The sequence below is a fragment of the Pecten maximus genome, chromosome 3, assembly GCF_902652985.1.
Source record: "Pecten maximus chromosome 3, xPecMax1.1, whole genome shotgun sequence".
In the NCBI taxonomy this organism is placed as follows: Eukaryota; Metazoa; Mollusca; class Bivalvia; order Pectinida; family Pectinidae; genus Pecten; species Pecten maximus.
The window spans coordinates 17,942,696-17,959,023 of NC_047017.1; the positions used below are offsets into that span (position 1 = coordinate 17,942,696).

General features: G+C 37.1%; 1 protein-coding gene across 3 annotated transcripts in view; it reads right to left on the minus strand.

Moving 5' to 3' along the window:
• LOC117323419 overlaps positions 1 to 16,328 on the minus strand; it is a 95,552-nt gene that overhangs the window by 54,406 nt on the left and 24,818 nt on the right. For 2 of the 3 annotated variants that reach the window (XM_033878635.1, XM_033878632.1), the window contains exons 6-10: positions 8,535 to 8,739; positions 6,993 to 7,075; positions 5,288 to 5,475; positions 3,659 to 3,789; positions 1,821 to 1,832 (exon numbers count right to left, since the gene is read on the minus strand). In XM_033878635.1, the coding sequence (XP_033734526.1) occupies positions 1,821 to 1,832; positions 3,659 to 3,789; positions 5,288 to 5,475; positions 6,993 to 7,075; positions 8,535 to 8,739 (619 nt within the window). The remainder of the gene's footprint in view (positions 1 to 1,820; positions 1,833 to 3,658; positions 3,790 to 5,287; positions 5,476 to 6,992; positions 7,076 to 8,534; positions 8,740 to 16,328) is intronic. The other variant, XM_033878633.1, reaches the window with a different exon arrangement.

Sequence of the window (16,328 nt, forward strand, 5' to 3'; positions counted from 1 at the left end):
TACTTAATTACAAAGCTGTAGTGCACATGTTACCATGACAACCATACAAAACCATATTTAGTGCAATGCCATACGCAATTAGCTATATATAACCACATTGCAAGAGATCTGTTCCATTGTTCTTTTTACAATCCATCGATTTATGAGGAATCAAGATTCATACAGTGGACAAAGGGCATGACATCACAATTTACTGTTGAGGTAGTCTACCGCGTCTGTTTATAGATCCAAGAAATGAGGAAAAAAAATGACATAATGTGCCACAAGGTACATATCTGCTCTAAAAACTGTTGTGAAAAATTTGATAAAATCACAAAATAATCTTTGTTTTTGCTGATTACTTTTTATATATCTGAGATACATATCTCTACATTGTCAATGTTTATAAATAGCCACCACAATCTAGAAAGATTAAATTTGCATAAAAAGTCTGACTGTATCAATCATTTGCTTTGATTGAATCCAGTTAATTAATTTCAGAAGACACATAAGAGCCATATAGAAAACTCAGGACAAATATAGTAATTTTTGATGAAAATATAGAAAACACAAAGACATTGATAACACTTGACTACCAACTACACAAAGAAACGGTCTACTTAAAACACACTTTATAATGCATCATGTTTTAAATTGACCAAGCTTAATTCAAATTTTACAACTGTAGTTAATCGACAATTAGATTAATTTATATAAGACTCATTGTCGCTTCTGCCCTTAAAAAGCCCATCATACCGCCCCTATATAACACTGCAAGACATCCCTTTTAACAATATCTTACAGGTCTAAATGTTAATTTACTAATATCAAGCTGTAATAACTCAATCTATTTTCATACATTTTATGTTTTACTTACAAACTTAATGGCTTCTTACACAGTGAATACCAAAATATATTTGTCTCAATACCACAGAAAAGTATCAAGATTTTGAAATGGGTCTGATTAGTTTCTGGTATCGACACAGTAAAATGCTACTCTTATCTAAAAGTAATAACACCCAATCACTACTTCTTTAAATTTTGCAACGTGGGAACAGAACTGTTTCAAAATGTGGTATTTTGATGTTAGGTTATAAAGAGAAAAGCCATAATGAAATCATATTGAAGTTGCCATGGTGACTTCTTAAGATAGATAGGATTAGTCATAGCAACCTGCACACACCTGATACCTACAGAACTTATTAGAATGTATTTCCAATATCTGGCACGTACAGGTAAACATATACAATGTACCATGAATAATCAATGTCACGTAAATAATCAATTAACTTCCTTTTGGTAAATAATGATTATTGCAGTAGCAGGGATATAGTAAATTGTAAATATTATTTATTTTGTTGTTTGTTTTCGTTGAACAGTCCAGGAATATGTTAATGTTATTTCAGAGTATGACATACAGGAAGACACAGTGGTAGAGAAGACGAGAAAAATCTGAATTTTTACATGTTAAAAGAAACCAAAACCATTTACACAAAGTTATATCTAAATCTACCTTTTAATCTAGGTCAAACACCCAAGTTCCATTCATAAAAAATATACCAGTACCATATTGGAATGATAAAATTAAGTTTAAAACAGGGAAACATGTTTTTATTCTTTTATCTAAAAGAAAATCAAAATTTTTAAAATGTAGGATTAACTGATAGTCAGAAATCAATTTAAAAAGATAGACAACACACATCAACATTGTCTCCTATAATTCAGTAGAAACACAATTCTATTAGTTTTAGAAGTCAAAGATCATAATTCAGGAAAGCAAGCATTTATAAAACTTAATTGTCATGCAGAAACAAACTATATAAAAACAAAAGTATGTATACCGCAGGATGAGTCTGAAATCAGAATAAAATATCGTTTTGAATATCAAAGATTGGATACGCTCATCAGGAAAGCACAGAATCAAAATAAGAAGCTGTATCACTGAAGATATTAAGTTGAAATTTTAAGTTGTCATGAATCTGCCAAGTCAAAATGTGACAGATCCCAGAGATTAGGACACCCAAAATCATAAGAACTTTATTGGTTCTAAATTCCATGAGTTCTCTTCCCGAGCCTAAATTAACTGTGAAATGATGAATATTGACAAATATAATTTCTATTCTTGATATTTTTTTTTATCTTTCCCAAAATTTAACAAATACAATCAAACACAAAGAGGAACAAACAATGTAATGTGGGAACAATCCACGCAGTACTTTCTGATAATTATTGATAACAAGCTTTAACTATCCAAATCCAAGATGGCCACCTGTCAGCCATCTTGCTTTCTGAACTCTAGTTTCAAAAGTAAATATGCACAAATAAGGGAAACTACATGATTATGAAATCTGAGAAAGAATCATGCAGTTATTCCTAAGAAATGGTGATAAAAATCTTTATCTGTCAAAATCCAAGAAGGCTGCCTGATTGCCATTTCGTTTTTTTTAACCAGCCTAAAACTAAGCATTAACAAAATAGCGCCCACGGGAAACCTACACTCAAAATTTGAGAAAGACCCTTTTTGAAGTAGCCACAAGGCATCAGAGACAATACTAATCCCTTCATGACAGGAAATAATCAGGAATGAATTGATTTTATGTGTGAAGTTTCATGAGTATTAGATAGAAAATAAAGAGAAAAAATGTTGAAAAATTTCATCTTTGATAACAATATATAACCTCAATTTTGACCCCCAGACAGTAGATACATCAACTCATACAAGAGGTGATGGTTTTGAACAAGTGTGTGAAGTTTCATGGCGATTGATATTCAAAATGATGACGGTAGAGTAAGGCCATCAACATTCTATCTACCAGGTAATTAGTAATGTTGACCTCATTTTTATACACATCAAGTTGGTATACAAAATTGTAGAAGAGGTGATAGTTGTGTTCATTTAAAGAAGGCGAGGGAAGAGAACAAAGATAAGATAATTGTTTCAAAACAAGTGTTTCATGACATAATATGGCAACAATATTTCAATACTAACAACAGTTAACTTTATCTATTACAATCTTAAAAATTTTAAAGTATGAAATAATGACAAAGGCAATTTATTGCTTAGATCACATCCTTCACATGCTTTTTCTTCTTTAGACATTGCATCAAACTTTGACACCTTGATTTCTTGAACTTTTAAGAGGCCCAGAAGGCCTGTATTACTCAACTGGATATTGCAGTGAATATGTGGAAACACTACAATTTGCTATCTTTCCCCAATTGGGGCCACCCCTTCAGGCCCCTGGTGGGCTAGACCCAATGTTTATACAACATATGTTGCCCTTCACCTAAGGATGGCTGGTCAAAATCTGTTCAGTGGTTCATGACTAGTAGCAATATTTAGGAAAAGTTGAGAGATGCCAGACACTGCACCATATTGTTAACTCACCAGCCCTTTGACCAGGTGAGCCTAGCTAAAAACGTTTAGATAGACTGTGGTAATATTCATCAAACAGCAAATAATTTTTTTAAGGTCAATGAAAGAAATAATACCCTGAAAACTAAAACTTTTCAAAAACTGCCCTATTTTTGGAGACCATAGAAAATAGATCATCACCAGAAAACTGTGTCTAATTTTGGTCTAGAAAATACAGCCCTCAGAACATCTAGGCCTTCTCACCAATCAGTAAGCTTGTTACAAATGGCAAATATCCAATTAAGACTGTATATTAGATCTTACATGAAGTTTTGTGTGTAGCTTAAGATCACCCTCACTCCAGGCAGCAGATCTGGACTTGAGTGAACGCGACAGCAAACCAGCGCCGGGGGCAGCTATTATCTTGGAAGTTCCGTTCAGTGTGGAAAATTGGTCTGTGTAAAAAATATCATATATAGGGTTAACTTGACTGAATGTTCCACTGACAATAGCACTGGACTAGAAAATGAGATCATTGGACAGTTAGCTCCTAGAGTCAGTGTGGGTCTTATTCCTTTGTTAACTGGACCATCATATTTATAATGAAAGTGCGTCACATTGGGAATGGCAAATTAATAAATTCTATGGTCTACAAAAAAAAGATACAAAATATTCTCACAAAATCATATAATAAAGAATATGTCAATACATTTTATTAATATATTCATTACTAGGAAACATTGTCATTATAATACGGTATATACTTTGTACAACATATCATGGAGGTTTTAGCTATCTATGGTTGAAAATAAAACAACATCTCATTTCAAATATGTATATGCTATATACATGTAGATAGATATCAAAGTATTAGCAATGTTTGTTAGCAATTTCTTTCTTTCCTTTTCTCTGTGAATTGTGAAAGGCTGGAAACATAAAAGGGATTATCTTTCTGATAAAAACAGGACTAGTTCACAAGATTTGCATATTAAATACAAGGTACTGTAGATCAATATGTTACAAAATAGGCCAGTATAGGCGATTTCATCAGATAAAAGTTCATAAACACGGAATCTTGAAATAACTTATCTCATAAAGGCCTGGAAGTGTAAGCAACAACATAAAAGTAGCAAAATTTAATTAAGATTTTTTGCCCTGGCTGCTTGGTAAAAAATACCATATATATATATAATCAACTCAAAAATAAAGGAAGGCAGGAACAATATTTTGGCAATGATGAAGAATGATTAAAGACTCAACTTGTTTCAATATTAAAGCAGGAGTACCAAGGGACGGAACATAATATATACCAGTACAATGCCATATAGCGGTACATATTATTGTGAAAATCAATAAGATTGGCATCACATTTAGATTGGTCAGGTGGCATGCTATAACCCTCACCTTTCACTATATGTACAAAGTCAATGTTTAATTTCCTTACAGTTTAAGAAGTAATCACAGATAAGACTCCAACTCGTTCTCATTAAACACAAGTACATATTGTGATTACAAAGCCTAACAAGTTTCAAAGAAATTGGTAGAAAATTGTGCGAGGAAATCTCCAGACAAGATTCAAGTTCTAGAAATAAACAACACAACCATTTCACAAATTACTGTATGACGTTTCTCTGTGAATGTCACCTTCATCAGACAAATGACGTCTAAAGTGTATGTTTAGGAAAGTGTAAAGAAAAATATGTAACAACCAGCAAATTGACAAGATAACATTGTTTTTTTTGTTTTTTTTTTATATACCACTATGTACACTTAATCTAGAAGTTTTACCAAATTACTTTGAAATTTTTCTGCTACATTTTGATGGCAATTTTTTTTCCATTGCTCACGACCTAAGAGTGTATTCAGTTTTAATGTGTTTTTATCATAGACAGGAAGAAAAGACCTAATATTGATAATGATGTAGTCTGAGAAAAGGGGTGTGGTTTAACCTACTCTCAAACTGTGAGGCCGTGGAGGGCTTCTCTCTGTCTGCTTCCTTGCCCTTGTTGTAGGGGCCGTTGTAGTATTTGAAGAAGTACGGACTAGGCACCATTGGTCTGTTAGCAGGTACTGTGCGAGGTCTTCGGGACATGTTGTTGAAATCTGCCATGATCTCCGCTCGGTTGGGATTTCTGTAACTTCTGTCAAGGAAGTATAAAAAGCAATTATGTTCTGGCCATTTCCATTAATTAAATCTCTCTGGGACACATCATTATCCAGGACAGAGATTAGACAACAAAATGGTTGTACTTCAATGTAGAATTACCAACACTGATAGGAATTCTCAGGGGTCCAGTCAGTGTTATTACAGTGGGGGATTTATTACAGTAAATGTGTTTGTAGCAATTTATATATCTAAATATAAAAATGACTGGTTTTGATCAAAGCAGTATCATTGACATATCTGGTCGGGATCGGTACCACCCTGACACACAATTGGGATCAGCACCACCTTCACAAACAGCTGAGATATGTACCACCCTCACACACAGCATGGGTCAACACCACCCTCAAACCCAGCTGGGGTCAGCATCACCCTCACGCACAGCTGGGGTCAGCACCACCCTCACACACAGCTGGGGTCAGCACCACCCTCACACAGAGCTGGAGTCAGCACCACCCTCACACAGAGCTGGGGTCAACATCACCCTCACACACAGCCGGGGTCAGCACTACCCTCACACACAGCCGGGGTCAGCACCACCCTCACACAGCTGGGGTCAGCATCACCCTCACACACAGCATGGGTCAGCACCACACTCAAACCCACCTGGGGTCAGCACCATCCTCACACACAGCTGGGGTCAGCACCACCCTCACACACAGCTGGGGTCATCGTCACCACGTTCATACACAGCTAGGGTCATCATCACCACCCTCATACACAGCTGGGGTTAGCACTACCCTCACACACAGCATGGGTCAGCACCACCACCCTCAAACCCAGCTGGGGTCAGCATCACCCTCACACACAGCTGGGGTCAGCATCACCCTCACACACAGCTGGGGTCAGCACCACCCTCATACACAGCTGGGGCCAGCACTACCCTCACACACAGCATGGGTCAGCACCACCACCCTCACTCACAGCTGGGGTCAGCACCACCCTCACACACAGCTGGGATCAGCACCACCCTCATACACAGCTGGGGCCAGCACTACCCTCACACACAGCTGCCATCATCACCACCCTCATACACAGCTGGGGTCAGCACCACCCTCACACACAGCTGGGGTCAGCATCACCCTCATACACAGCTGGGGCCAGCACTACCCTCACACACAGCATGGGTCAGCACCACCACCCTCAAACCCAGCTGGGGTCAGCATCACCCTCACACACAGCATGGGTCAGCACCACCACCCTCACACACAGCTGGGGTCAGCATCACCCTCATACACAGCTGGGGTCAGCATCACCCTCACACGCAGCTGGGGTCAGCATCACCCTCACACACAGCTGGGGTCAGCACCACCCTCACACACAGCTGGGGTCATCATCACCCTCACACACAGCTGGGGTCAGCACCACCCTCACACACAGCTGGGGTCAGCATCACCACCCTCACACACAGCTGGGGTCAGCATCACCCTCACACACAGCTGTCAGTACCATCCTTACCCACAGCTGGGGTTAATATCACTGATGTGTACCCACCTGACTTGGAAGCCTGTGCTATACTGCTCCCTCTGGTTCTGTTTACGGTAAGGCAGTAAACTGTATATTGACTCAACATTACCCTGAAAACAAACAAATACAGACTTCAAACACTGACAGATAAAAAGAGTGCTAAATTCAACAACAATTATCTAAGCTCTTAATTGAAACATCCCACACACAGTAACTGGTTTATAACAAAGACTTTGTCAGCTGCCCATCCGGAGATTACCTACCTCAACGTGGTTCATGGCTAAGTCATTATAGTATTGAGGTCTAATTAACTTCCATTATATCTCTATAAATTGTCAATCATTGTGTGGTTACTTTCGATGCTGAGACTGCATACTTATACCCAGTTATAATTAAGATAAATATGAAGTTTAAAATAAAGATATACTGCAGTTAAGTCTGCGTATCTTTTTTTCATTGAGACTACTTTTATCATTAATATTGCAGATAAAAAGCTTACATGGTACTGGATTATCTACAGGGAGCATTAATACTACAAATAAAACGGTAGCTCGGTGGTAGGAATTAAGTTACCCAGACCCGACCCATCCGGGACAGATAAGTGTGAGTGATCTGGATAGTGGCATACTGTTTATTCTTACTGCCACCAAACCCAGACTGTACCCATCACTCTGAAGGTGTTACACTGTTCTTCTAAACCTCCAATTTATTGTAGCTACTTAATTACCGGAAATCTAGCAAGGTAGAGATCACTTTCCTTTGAAAGATTTTGTGGAATGAGGGAAAGGTTTGGGGAAACTGACAGATTTTCAGGTCATTTTAGTCTAAGAAAGAAATGCTTTTTGAAGAAATGTTTTTACTGCCATAAAAACTATCTGTTGTGACAGAAAAATGTCTAGTTGATATTTTGGATAACATATGGGATATATTTGTTATTTCTTAAGGTAAAAAGTGCCATTGCAAGACACCGAAGATGAGGAATCAAATCAGGAGTTTACCAGCAAATAAAGAGTTACTTCCCTTGTCAACATATTCATCTTTCATTTTGATGCTGTGCATTTATGATTCCTGAGTTATAGGCACCATTACTAAAATGTATGATTAACTGTTGATACATTTTAAGTTCAACCCTTGTACTTAAATTAATTTCTCTCTTTTTTTTTTTTTAATTTCTTAATCAAACGTACAGCATTTAAGAGAGAAGGAGAATGTATTATACAATGTCAATACGATGAAATCCACTTTTAATTGGTGGCATTTTCTTTATTAGATCTTCGTAATTAAGCATTTGAAATTCATTCTTATAATCCCAAATGTTTATAAATAATGAAAAAACTGTTATAAAGCAAAAGCTTTCTTTGTCTTAATCATTTGACAAAGATGAAGACTGTGAAATGTTGAAGCACTTTTTTCAATTAGTATAATACTTATATTGCTTAGTAATAAACCACGATAACCTTGAACAAATAATTTCAGTTAACAATTCATAGTCAATGTGAATACCAACCGAAAATGTCCAATTAAATTGAATGTCTGTAGCCATGTATTGATTGAGGGTTGATTACATACCTTGCACACTTTTTTAAAGCATTCCTCCAGTCCCGTGACATCTTCATCGTCCCTCGTAGAGATTCGGTGTACCTCATCTGCAAGCATTTCTGGCCATGCTACCTTTGTTTCATCTCCATTTACAGCAAAACTCATAAGACCTGACAAATTCTCGGACCGAGTCACACCATTATTGACCACTACTGTGTAGTTCCTGGGGTTTGTCCTGTGGAAAATGTTCATTAGGGATATTAGAATAAATATCTATAAAACATACAAATACATACATATCATGACTTAAAAAAAAAAACGCAAAAAAAAAAAAAAATGGCTTTTGTCACAATGCAAAAGGGAAAAAAACAAAAATTCTCACTCTCACAAGGACTGCCACTATAGTAACCAAAACAAGAATCAGGGTACACTTTGATAAGACTTGTAACAATTTTGAAAACATGCAATTAACAACTTGACCTTGATCATATGGCCTTTTAAAATATGTTATACAGCTGATGTATTTTGGAAATTGCCATTCTCTGGAGTTGGGAAAAGTAATATACCATTGGTGAAGCGCTAGCTGTTACATGATATTAATGTCTTACATAATCTTACCATCTTACCAGATCACAAGGTACAATGTTCTTTATTAGGTGGGGGTGGGGGTGGGGGGACAGATATATAATATGTTTTTCTAAGGATTGGTGCAGGAAACAAAAACCAATATTCTTACATTTCATCCAGCCATGTTTCCTGAACATAATTGTCTGTCCGCGAATTTTAACACTTATTAGACTGGCAATCCTTTCTCAACATTAAATCTCAAGATTTTTTTTTCTGGCTATCTGTAGGACTGAATTTCAGCCAAAAATAAAACAGCATGAAAATTCTTGTGAGTCTATCTGCATGTTGTTGTTTCCAGTGTTAAGTAAAAGCATACTGGGAGTTCTGAATGATGTGTGGTGTAATGTAGTCAGGTTTCAATTGGACCACTTAAGTACACTTGTATACCTCTCAGACCTACCAGCTGTTCCTTAACAGAAACATACACACATAACCTGACCATAGTCTAAACACCAATCTCACAAACATACATAACCTGGTCATAGTCTAAATACCAATCTCACAAACATACACATAACCTGGTCATAGTCTAAATACCAATCTCACAAACACACACATAACCTGGTCATAGTCTAAACACCAATCTCACAAACACACACATAACCTGGTCATAGTCTAAACACCAATCTCACAAACATACATACATAACCTGGTCATAGTCTAAACACCAATCTCACAAACATACACACATAACCTGGTCATAGTCTAAATACCAATCTCACAAACATACACATAACCTGGTCATAGTCTAAACACCAATCTCACAAACACATACACATAACCTGGTCATAGTCTAAATACCAATCTCACAAACATACACATAACCTGGTCATAGTCTAAACACCAATCTCACAAACATACACATAACCTGGTCATAGTCTAAATACCAATCTCACAAACATACACATAACCTGGTCATAGTCTAAACACCAATCTCACAAACATACACACATAACCTGGTCATAGTCTAAATACCAATCTCACAAACATACACATAACCTGGTCATAGTCTAAACACCAATCTCACAAACATACATAACCTGGTCATAGTCTAAATACCAATCTCACAAACATACACATAACCTGGTCATAGTCTAAACACCAATCTCACAAACATACACATAACCTGGTCATAGTCTAAACACCAATCTCACAAACATACATAACCTGACCATAGTCTAAACACCAATCTCACAAACATACACACATAACCTGGTCATAGTCTAGATACCAATCTCACAAACATACACACATAACCTGGTCATAGTCTAAATACCAATCCCACAAACATACACACATAACCTGACCATAGTGTAAACACCAATCTCACAAACACACACATAACCTGGTCATAGTCTAAATACCAATCTCACAAACATACACATAACCTGGTCATAGTCTAAACACCAATCTCACAAACACACATAACCTGACCATAGTCTAAATACCAATCTCACAAACATACACATAACCTGACCACAGTCTAAACACCAATCTCACAAACATACATAACCTGGTCATAGTCTAAACACCAATCTCACAAACACACACATAACCTGGTCATAGTCTAAACACCAATCTCAGAAACATACATACATAACCTGGTCATAGTCTAAACACCAATCTCACAAACATACATAACCTGGTCATAGTCTAAACACCAATCTCACAAACATACATACATAACCTGGTCATAGTCTAAACACCAATCTCACAAACATACACACATAACCTGGTCATAGTCTAAACACCAATCTCAGAAACATACATAACCTGGTCATAGTCTAAACACCAATCTCACAAACACATACATAACCTGGTCATAGTCTAAACACCAATCTCACAAACACATACATAACCTGGTCATAGTCTAAACACCAATCTCACAAACATACACATAACCTGGTCATAGTCTAAACACCAATCTCACATACATACATAACCTGGTCATAGTCTAAACACCAATCCCACAAACACACATAACCTGGTCATAGTCTAAACACCAATCCCACAAACATATACATAACCTGGTCATAGTCTAAACACCAATCTCACAAACATACACATAACCTGGTCATAGTCTAAACACAAATCTCACAAACATACATAACCTGGTCATAGTCTAGATACCAATCTCACAAACATACACATAACCTGGTCATAGTCTAAACACCAATCTCACAAACACACATAACCTGGTCATAGTCTAAACACCAATCTCACAAACATACACACATAACCTGGTCATAGTCTAAACACCAATCTCACAAACACACACATAACCTGGTCATAGTCTAAACACCAATCTCACAAACATACATAACCTGGTCATAGTCTCAACACCAATCTCACAAACATACACACATAACCTGGTCATAGTCTAAACACCAATCTCACAAACATACACACATAACCTGGTCATAGTCTAAACACCAATCTCACAAACATACACACATAACCTGACCATAGTCTAAACACCAATCTCACAAACACACATAACCTGGTCATAGTCTAAACACCAATCCCACAAACATACATAACCTGGTCATAGTCTCAACACCAATCTCACAAACATACACACATAACCTGGTCATAGTCTAAACACCAATCTCACAAACATACACATAACCTGGTCATAGTCTAAACACCAACCTCACAAACATACACACATAACCTGGTCATAGTCTAAACACCAATCTCAGAAACATACATAACCTGGTCATAGTCTCAACACCAATCTCACAAACATACACACATAACCTGGTCATAGTCTAAACACCAATCTCACAAACATACACACATAACCTGGTCATAGTCTAAACACCAATCTCACAAACATACATAACCTGGTCATAGTCTCAACACCAATCTCACAAACATACACACATAACCTGGTCATAGTCTAAATACCAATCTCACAAACATACATAACCTGGTCATAGTCTAAACACCAATCTCACAAACATACACACATAACCTGACCATAGTCTAAACACTAATCTCACAAACACACACATAACCTGGTCATAGTCTAGATACCAATCTCACAAACATACACACATAACCTGGTCATAGTCTAAATACCAATCTCACAAACACACACATAACCTGGTCATAGTCTAAATACCAATCCCACAAACACATATAACCTGGTCATAGTCTAAACACCAATCTCACAAACATACACATAACCTGGTCATAGTCTAAACACCAATCTCACAAACATACACACATAACCTGGTCATAGTCTAAATACCAATCTCACAAACACATACACATAACCTGGTCATAGTCTAAACACCAATCTCACAAACACACACATAACCTGGTCATAGTCTAAACACAAATCTCACAAACATACACATAACCTGGTCATAGTCTAAACACCAATCTCACAAACATACACACATAACCTGGTCATAGTCTAAATACCAATCTCACAACATACACATAACCTGGTCATAGTCTAAACACCAATCTCACAAACATACACATAACCTGGTCATAGTCTAAACACCAATCTCACAAACATACACATAACCTGGTCATAGTCTCAACACCAATCTCACAAACATACACATAACCTGGTCATAGTCTAAACACCAATCTCACAAACATACATAACCTGGTCATAGTCTAAACACTAATCTCACAAACACACACATAACCTGGTCATAGTCTAAACACCAATCTCACAAACATACATACATAACCTGGTCATAGTCTCAACACCAATCTCACAAACACACACATAACCTGGTCATAGTCTAAACACCAATCTCACAAACATACATAACCTGGTCATAGTCTAAACACCAATCTCACAAACATACACATAACCTGGTCATAGTCTAAACACCAATCTCACAAACATACATAACCTGGTCATAGTCTAAACACCAATCTCACAAACATACATAACCTGGTCATAGTCTAAACACCAATCTCACAAACACACATAACCTGGTCATAGTCTAAACACCAATCTCACAAACATACATAACCTGGTCATAGTCTAAACACCAATCTCACAAACATACACACATAACCTGGTCATAGCCTAAACACCAATCTCACAAACATACACACATCACCTGGTCATAGTCTAAACACAAATCTCACAAACATACACATAACCTGGTCATAGTCTAAACACCAATCTCACAAACATACACACATAACCTGGTCATAGTCTAAATACCAATCCCACAAACACATATAACCTGGTCATAGTCTAAACACCAATCTCACAAACATACACATAACCTGGTCATAGTCTAAACACCAATCTCACAAACATACACACATAACCTGGTCATAGTCTAAACACTAATCTCACAAACACACACATAACCTGGTCATAGTCTAAACACCAATCTCACAAACATACATACATAACCTGGTCATAGTCTCAACACCAATCTCACAAACATACATAACCTGGTCATAGTCTAAACACCAATCTCACAAACATACACACATAACCTGGTCATAGTCTAAACACCAATCTCACAAACATACATAACCTGGTCATAGTCTAAACACCAATCTCACAAACACACATAACCTGGTCATAGTCTAAACACCAATCTCACAAACATACACATAACCTGGTCATAGTCTAAACACCAATCTCACAAACATACACACATAACCTGGTCATAGTCTAAACACCAATCTCACAAACATACACACATAACCTGGTCATAGTCTCAACACCAATCTCACAAACATACACACATAACCTGGTCATAGTCTAAACACCAATCTCACAAACATACATAACCTGGTCATAGTCTAAATACCAATCCCACAAACATATACATAACCTGGTCATAGTCTAAACACCAATCTCACAAACATACACACATAACCTGGTCATAGTCTAGATACCAATCTCACAAACATACACATAACCTGGTCATAGTCTAAACACCAATCTCACAAACACACACATAACCTGGTCATAGTCTAAACACCAATCTCACAAACATACACACATAACCTGGTCATAGTCTCAACACCAATCTCACAAACATACACACATAACCTGGTCATAGTCTAAACACCAATCTCACAAACATACACACATAACCTGGTCATAGTCTAAACACCAATCTCACAAACATACACATAACCTGGTCATAGTCTAAACACCAATCTCACAAACATACATAACCTGGTCATAGTCTAAACACTAATCTCACAAACACACACATAACCTGGTCATAGTCTAAACACCAATCTCACAAACATACACATAACCTGGTCATAGTCTCAACACCAATCTCACAAACATACATAACCTGGTCATAGTCTAAACACCAATCTCACAAACATACATACATAACCTGGTCATAGTCTCAACACCAATCTCACAAACACATACATAACCTGGTCATAGTCTAAACACCAATCTCACAAACACACATAACCTGGTCATAGTCTAAACACCAATCTCACAAACATACATACATAACCTGGTCATAGTCTCAACACCAATCTCACAAACATACATAACCTGGTCATAGTCTAAACACCAATCTCACAAACATACACACATAACCTGGTCATAGTCTAAACACCAATCTCACAAACATACACACATAACCTGGTCATAGTCTAAACACCAATCTCACAAACACACACATAACCTGGTCATAGTCTAAACACCAATCTCACAAACATACACATAACCTGGTCATAGTCTAAACACCAATCTCACAAACATACATAACCTGGTCATAGTCTAAATACCAATCTCACAAACATACACATAACCTGGTCATAGTCTAAATACCAATCTCACAAACATACACATAACCTGGTCATAGCCTAAACACCAATCTCACAAACACACACATAACCTGGTCATAGTCTAAACACCAATCTCACAAACATACACACATAACCTGGTCATAGTCTAAACACCAATCTCACAAACACACACATAACCTGGTCATAGTCTAAACACCAATCTCACAAACATACACACATAACCTGGTCATAGTCTAAACACCAATCTCACAAACATACATAACCTGGTCATAGTCTAAACACCAATCTCACAAACACACACATAACCTGGTCATAGTCTAAACACCAATCTCACAAACACACATAACCTGGTCATAGTCTAAACACCAATCTCACAAACACATACATAACCTGGTCATAGTCTAAACACCAATCTCACAAACATACACACATCACCTGGTCATAGTCTAAACACCAATCTCACAAACATACACATAACCTGGTCATAGTCTAAATACCAATCCCACAAACAAACACACATAACCTGGTCATAGTCTAAACACCAATCTCACAAACATACACATAACCTGGTCATAGTCTAAACACAAATCTCACAAACATACACACATAACCTGGTCATAGTCTAAACACCAATCTCACAAACATACATAACCTGGTCATAGTCTAAACACCAATCTCACAAACATACACACATAACCTGGTCATAGTCTAAACACCAATCTCACAAACATACATAACCTGGTCATAGTCTAGATACCAATCTCACAAACATACACATAACCTGGTCATAGTCTAAACACCAATCTCACAAACATACACATAACCTGGTCATAGTCTAAACACCAATCTCACAAACATACACACATAACCTGGTCATAGTCTAAACACCAATCTCACAAACATACATACATAACCTGGTCATAGTCTCAACACCAATCTCACAAACATACACACATAACCTGGTCATAGTCTAAACACCAATCTCACAAACATACACACATAACCTGGTCATAGTCTAAACACCAATCTCACAAACATACATAACCTGGTCATAGTCTAGATACCAATCTCAGAAACATACATAACCTGGTCATAGTCTAGATACCAATCTCACAAACACATACATAACCTGGTCATAGCCTAAACACCAATCCCACAAACACACACATAACCTGGTCATAGTCTAAACACCAATCTCACAAACATACATAACCTGGTCATAGTCTAAACACCAATCTCACAAACATACACATAACCTGACCATAGTCTAAACACCAATCTCACAAACATACACATAACCTGACCATAGTCTAAACACCAATCTCACAAACATATACATAACCTGGTCATAGTCTAAATACCAATCTCACAAACACACACATAACCTGGTCATAGTCTAAACACCAATCTCACAAACAT